The sequence below is a fragment of the Sinocyclocheilus anshuiensis genome, unplaced genomic scaffold, assembly GCF_001515605.1.
Source record: "Sinocyclocheilus anshuiensis isolate Anshui unplaced genomic scaffold, SAMN03320099.WGS_v1.1 scaffold506, whole genome shotgun sequence".
Taxonomy (NCBI): domain Eukaryota; kingdom Metazoa; phylum Chordata; class Actinopteri; order Cypriniformes; family Cyprinidae; genus Sinocyclocheilus; species Sinocyclocheilus anshuiensis.
The window spans coordinates 125568-133093 of record NW_015544144.1 but is presented as its reverse complement, the minus strand read 5'-3'; the positions used below and the strand labels follow the sequence as shown (position 1 = coordinate 133093).

Genomic DNA, 7526 nt, shown 5'->3' with positions numbered 1-7526 from the left:
GACTGTCCTTATTTGTAAGTCGCTTTGGATAAAAGCGTCTGCTAAATGACTAAATGTAATGTAAATGTAATGTAAATCTGTGAAGCAAGATATTAAGGGGCAGAATTTACTGTGTTCACTGACCTTATTTGCTCACGACGGGTTGAAATATTGGATATATTTTTACACACATACAAGTCTTAAGCCAATAATACGTAGAAGAAAAGTCCGCTTTAAGTGTGCGTTCACTTCTAAATTGATATATTTTTATAGTTTTGCATATACAGAATGGCGATTCATCATTTAATATATTAGGAGGAATAAATGGAGGCATTTGCGAGTTTAGTTGTAATAGCATTTTTATAGTAAAATCATGAAAAGGTGAATTTTTGCTAAATATAAAAGGGTATCATAAATAAAAAACATTACATTTTGTTGAATAGAAGAATCAGTCTCGAAGATTCAGGCCTATAGAAGATACAGGATATCATAATAGCAACAGATTAAGTTCAGATTGAATGATTTGCCTCAATCATCAAAAGGTTATGATGAATAATACTTTTGATTGTAATTAATGGGAATAATATATAATAATTCCGATTCCCAGTTGTGTCAGGGATTTATAACCGCACTTTAACTTTTCACAACAAAATAAAGTAGTATTTGTTTAATGGTAACAAATTTCGTTACCATCTTATCCCATCTTACCCTATAATTCTCAAGTTTTGTGGTTATATTTTTGAAACGCTATTGCAATGTTTATCCAGGTGTATTGTCTTGCCCCCATTGTAAGTGCTTTCCTATAATCACAGTTTTGTTTGAAGGATGAGTTGAAATTCTGTGTGGTAACAGATGTAGCTTAACCTCTACTGGACCCAGAATATCCCTTTAAAACAAATGATCAAGCATCCAGATAAACATACTGTTCTGACTCGGAGAGATCTGGGTTCCACATGCATCTTTAAAGACTGTGTCATGTGTCTCATTTGTCAGGTGTGTATAAGCCAGAGCCACTCAGAGACATGTGGTGGGCGCTGCTGTCCACGGGCATCCTCTTCCTCTACCACTTTGTGTTCCTCCAGGGCCTTGGAATGGTATGACAATCAAACACTATTGCTAAATATTTCAGAACAGCATACTAGCATACTACTCTTTGTATTTCTGCCATAGAAATATGGAAGAAATAGTAAGAGTTGGTAGCTTATGACTATGTTAGAAATGGAATGCTTGCTTACTACTTACTGAATACTGCATAGTATACACTGCATGCTTCCCACTGTATTTAAGTGAAACAGTACCCATTATTCTACAACATTCCACTGCTTTGTCACATGACCTCATTGCATTGTGTTGGGTTTCAGCAAGTGGTAAAGTAAGTAGTGCATTATGCGGAACAAGTTCTAGAGTTCCGTTTTTCTAGAATTACAGTCACAGTTCATAGGAGTTAAATGTCATATGGAAGCCCATTAAAAAAAAAAAAAAAAAAAAGGGAATTGCGACATTTTGTCTTGAAATACCGAGTTTACATCTCGCAGTTGACTTTTTTTCCTCAGAATTGCGAAATATAAATTTGAAATGTTGACGTTTTTCTCAGAATTGTGAGATATAACTCGCAATTGTAAGAAAATCATCTTATTTTACTCAGAATTGGACCATATGTTTATATCTCACAATTAGTCAGATTTGCGAGAAAAAAAATCTGCATTGTGAGGAAATAAAGTCAGAATTGCGATATAAACTTGCAATTGCGAGAAAAAAGTCAGAATTTTGAGATAAACACAACTGCGAGAAAAAAAAAAAAGAATTGCAAGATATAAACACAATTGCGAGAAAAAAAAAAGGCAAATTGTGAGTTTATATCTCGAATTACGAGATATAAACTCGTAATTGCAAGCAAAAAGTCAGAATTGTGCGATAAAAAGTCGCAGTTACCTTGTTTTATTTTTTATTCAGTGGCAGGCTTCCATAGTTATATGTATGTGCTGTAGAAATATTAATTTAACCATTGTTTAATCATTAGACATTAACAGCTTCAATCTTTTCAGGATGAGCACTTTGACATTTGTAATACGTATTTTAAGGTGTCTTGTCCATCTGATTTTCGCTACTGTAATGAATAACATAACTATTTAAAAAATGTTGCATGCTTAGGACGTCTGTGTAGTAAGAATGTAGGAGACTTCGGATTAAAAAAATAATAATAATACTGACTCGTTAGGTGAGGTTTTCTCATTAAAATGTACAATTTCCTAATAATTCAATACAATGTATGGGAATACTAGGAAATTACAATATGGCTATAGAGATATCTAGAGAGACCTTTTTTATTATAGTATTGTTAAATGTTTGTACATTTATTACATGAACAGTGTTCTTGTTACTAAAATTGCATCTCTTTAATTTACCTTTTTTGTCTACTATTTCATATATCAGGCATGGCAGACCTTATTCTGAATAAGACAATATTATGATTAAGGTGTTTACATGAGTTGATTTAGAATATTCCCGTTTTACATGTTACAGTACATAGATCGATTAATGGCACGTTCCCTCAGAATTTCACGTATCAACATAAAGTTCGTCTTCGGTACCAAATACAGTTTAGGGTGTTTTATTTTTAATTTTACGAAAGCTTCAAGTGCAGTTAATTATATGTCATGCTATACTGCAAACAGACAACGACGGATAAAAATGTGCCTTCTTGCTTGAAGCCATGCTCTTTTGTTTGCCGTCAAACGGTTGAGCACTGCCGTGTGTGTATCCTGTCGCAAAATGCGGCGAAAAGTCCTACAAGACGGTAATAGTTTGATTAAGGTGTTTACATGTCTATACTGCACTTCAATAATGCGACTAAAATAGGAATACTCCACATGTCTTAATTCGATTTGTATTTACTCGGAGTATGACTTTAGCCGGATTAAGGTAATCAAAAATCTGTTTACATGGTAAATTCTTAATCAGAATATTGCCTTAATCGTGTTAATATCGGATTATTGTTGTCCATGTAAACGTACTCCGTGTCTATATTTCAAATATTGAAATATGTTTATGTAGCCTTATGTGATACCCTACAGTGTGTTCTTTTAAAATTTTATTTATTGTTATTTTTTCCATGTGATTACATGACATGTTACATGCTGTTTTATTACATGTTACATGACATGTTTAGGGCATGTTTGTTCTGGTTAATCTCCAGTTTTTGGCTGCAATATACAGTGGGTACGGAAAGTATTCAGACCCCCTTAAATTTTTCACTCTTTGTTATATTGCAGCCATTTGCTAAAATCATTTAAGTTAATTTTTTTTCCTCATTAATGTACACACAGCACCCCATATTGACAGAAAAACACAGAATCGTTGACATTGAATACTTAGGACCATGTGATATTTCAGTTTTTCTTTTTTAATAAATCTGCAAAAATGTCAACAATTCTGTGTTTTTCTGTCAATATGGGGTACTGTGTGTACATTAATGAGGAAAAAAAAATAACTTCAATGATTTTAGCAAATGGCTGCAATATAACAAAGAGTGAAAAATTGAAGGGGGTCTGAATACTTTCCGTACCCACTGTACACTGATCAACCACAACATTAAAACCACTGAAAAGTAAAGTGAACAACACTGATTGACTTTAACAAGGGCCAAATAGTGATTGACTGGGTCAGAGCGTCTCCAAAACGGCAAGTCTTCTGGGGTGTCTGTTGAGATCACACAGAAGAGCTACTGTAGCTCAGATTGCTGAAAAACGTCATGCTGGCCATGATAGAAAGATGTCAGAACACACAGTGCATCAGAGTTTGCTGCATATCCACAGACCGTCAGAGTGCCCATGATGGCCCCTGTCCATCGCCGAAAACACCTATAATGGGCAAGTGAGCAACTGGACCATGAAGCAATGGAAGAAGCCTGGTCTGATGAATCACATTTTCTTAAATCGTGTGGATGGTCGGGTGTGTGCACATCATTTACCTAGGAAAGAGATGGCAGCAGGGTGCACTATGAAGGCTGGCTGACCGAGGAAGGGATATACTCTGGGGAATGTTCTGCATAGAAGCCTTGGGCACCACCTACCTAAGAATTGTTGCGGACCACGTACACCCCATCACGGAAATAGTGTTCCCTGATGGCATTGGCCTCTTTCAGCAGTATAATGCACCTGCCTCAATGCAAAAAAAGTGCAGGAATGGTTCGAGTTCATGGTGTTGCCTTGAGCATCTATGGGATGCGCTGGACCAACAGATCCATGGAGGCCCCACCTTGCAACTTGCAGGACTTAAAGGATCTGTTGCTAATGTATTGGTGCCAGAGACCACAGGAAGCTTTCAGATGTCTTGTGGAGTTGTCATATGTCTTGATGCATCAGAGCTGTTTTGACAGCACGAGAGGGACCTAGTTTTATTAGGCAGGTGGATTTTATGTTGTAGCTTGTCAGTGTAGTGCTATCTAATCGTTGCACCCACACTTGGAGGATATGACTCTTAAGATGATCAAACCAGTAATTTTGAAATGATCAACTCTGGACTGGAAATATTACTTTATTTAAAAACATCAATTGGTTCCTGATTGTATCAGACACTAAAGTGCATGCATGTAATTTGTAGAGTCTTTACTCTTAATGTTTTATTTTATGTCTAAATTAAATTATTTGATGTGGCATGTTTGCATTCTATTCTTGCATATCTTTAATAAAACTGGTGGTCAGAATCTGAAGTATTGCACGTACGCGTACACTAGTCTTGTGCACTCCCCTTGAAATAAAATATGCATTAGAATAACATGACACCATTTGAATTATCTGTCATCTGCCATTAGTGCAGGCCAGAGCTGAAGTTATTTCTCACTACTATTTGACGTTTTTCAGATGTAGAAATGTGATAAATGACTTATAGCATATTAACATATTTCATAAAATGAAGCATGCTATTAAGCAAATTCTGCTGGAATCATGTGTTCATGTAGTTCTATGGGTCACACTTTAGTTTGGGGACCAATCTAAACTTGGGGACCTCTACAAACTCCTAATTTGCTGCTTATTAATAGTTAGTAAGATGGTTAAGTTTAGGTATAGTTTTAGTTAAATATGGTCATGTAGAATAAGGCATTAATATGTGCTTAAAAAAATAAACAGCCAAAATGCTAGAAATATGCTAATCAGCAACTAGTTAATAATGAGAATTGGTCCCTAAAGTGTTACCATTCTGTTTCACATATGCATGTTTTGCTTTAGTTATTTTGGCCCTATGCTAACTCAGTCTTGTGTTTTTGCTTCCCACCAGTTGACAGAAGTGAATTTGAATAACATGCTGTGTCCTGCTGTCTCTGACCCCTTCTATGGACCATGGTACCGAGTGTGGGCGACGGGCCACCAGACTGCCCTGACATTACTGCACGGCAAGGCTCTGACCATCCTCTCACAGCACACCGCTCCCACATGCCGGTATTTATTGGATATAGCACATCTACGCAACAAGAAGTTGGACTAGTGTTTTTATCAGCAGACTTACATGGACAAAACCTGAACTGGAACTTGTCCAGCTTCCTAGAAAAAAAAGTGTAGTACATTATATATATATATATATATACTTTTTTTTTTTCTTTTTGTTGTTTGGTCCAAACCTGGTTTCTCAAAGCTGGATCATTAGATCGAAAGACTGTTTTAACACCATAGGAGCAGGACTCAAGCAACATAAACCTTGCCTTGTTCTTTTTAGTTTTAAAGTTTAGCAAAATTAAGATTCATTGAACTCAGAACAGATGTAACCTTTCTTCTCAAGTTGCCTTCTTTAGTTACATTCAACAGGGGGCCAACCCAGTTCCATTTACTCAACTGATGCGCAGTTATAAATGCTGAATTTCCTCACGCCTTGCATGCTGGTGAGGCATTTTTAATAGATTTTCTCAAAATGACATTCTGTTAATATTGTAGACCTGTTGTGGAAAGCATAAATGTAGTGGTACTGTGTCTAGGAGATTTTCCAGAGTCTATTTCCAGCCCCCAAGCAGTCTCTTTCTTTCAAACTGGTATGTAAATAGTTATGACTAAATTTTAAGCTGAAGCTATTAGCTGTGGTCACGTCCACTAAACATTTGCTGTTTGATCAAGTTCACACACTCTACTGATCATATTATCCATGGGAAATGATAGTGTTTTTTGTATGTTCACATGTATACACAAAAAAGTCCAATATGTAGTCAAATGAAGGAAAAATAAGTTCCATCACCAACCACATTAGGGGCTCTTTTGTCCAGTCCCAAAACTGCTCTGATCAAGTGTTTTCCCAGCTGTTTGCATGTCAAGCCCAGAAACTAAGATTTGCTGAACAGTTTGTGGCTGTTGCAGTCATGCAAGAAATGCCAATTTGAGCGGTCTAGTGAATTATGGGATCACTCTCATTTCAATGTATGTAACTTGACTGAAAGGGAAACCTGTCTGTCTTGGTGTCATTTTTGTACATATGTTTTTATCAATATTAAAGGTCTTCTCCAACATGTCATTGATGAAGACTGTCTTGGTTTCACAAGGTGTCAAAAAAAAAATTTGTCTGTGAAGCATAAAGACACCTAATGCCTTATTCTTTCAGAATTAATTTTTATTGGATAAATGATTTAAAAGGTAATAACTATAATGTTTTAAAACTACATTATCATTGCCACAGCCATAGCTCACATACCCACATATAACCCATCTATCCCCCCACCCCCAGCACATTTTATTTTTGGTGTAGATTTTTGTAATTTTTGTCTTTTTTTTTGTTTTTGAGCCATACTACCATATTCATAATAAATGCCCATTTCAAGTCTCATCACACTAACAGCAATTCAGTGGGGTTAAATGATCTAGTTCTACAGGGGAGTTGTTTTTCTATATATATATATATTTTTTTTTTTTCTACCAAGTCATTACTTTAGCTATTTCAAGTTTTTAAAGGAAGAAAAAATCCAAAATCAAAATAGAAACAAAAAGTGGTGGGCATATGGGGCTACACCAGGCAACCCCGTTGCCCGCAATAACAACACTGCAAGCTGTCAGTCATTGAAGGGCATTTTTAAAACTCATCTTCTCAAAGTTCCAGAACATAGAAAACCACTAAAATAATTTAGAAACTAGGTCCAAAATATTTTTTTTTTTAAAGAATTAACTCGATATACAAAAACAGTCATTGTGTTGACTTTTTTTTACACTTTTTTTTTTTTTTTTGTACAAAAGTTTTCAAACAAATTTATTGTAGTTCTTACATTTTTTTTTTTTTTAATCATCATCATCATTATTATTAATTATACTTTTTTCCCCCCATATCTATCAGTGCGATTGTATGCCAGTGCAGCTACTGGGTCCAGAGTAAAGAAAAGAGGCTTTTTTTTTTTCTTCTTTAAATGGCATTTAAAAATAAGGATTAACTCATCTTTTGTATAAAGTATAACTGCTGGTCTTAGGAAAAAAATAAAATAAAATAAAAAAACATTAAGACACCCATAAATCTAAGAGGCACGCTATGGGGTTTTCTTTCTTTACAAAAATATATAATAATAACAACAATGATGAAAA

At 35.3% G+C, this 7526-nt stretch overlaps 1 protein-coding gene across 1 annotated transcript in view; it reads left to right on the top strand.

Annotated features, from left to right (window-relative positions):
- The window catches only part of LOC107695101 (transmembrane protein 164-like), a 27660-nt gene extending 20484 nt beyond the window's left edge, over positions 1-7176 (top strand). The window contains exons 5-6 of the mRNA XM_016494908.1: positions 973-1073; positions 5257-7176. Of these exons, the coding sequence (XP_016350394.1) occupies positions 973-1073; positions 5257-5463 (308 nt within the window). The 3' untranslated portion in view covers positions 5464-7176. The remainder of the gene's footprint in view (positions 1-972; positions 1074-5256) is intronic.
- The last annotated feature ends 350 nt before the right edge of the window (positions 7177-7526 follow it).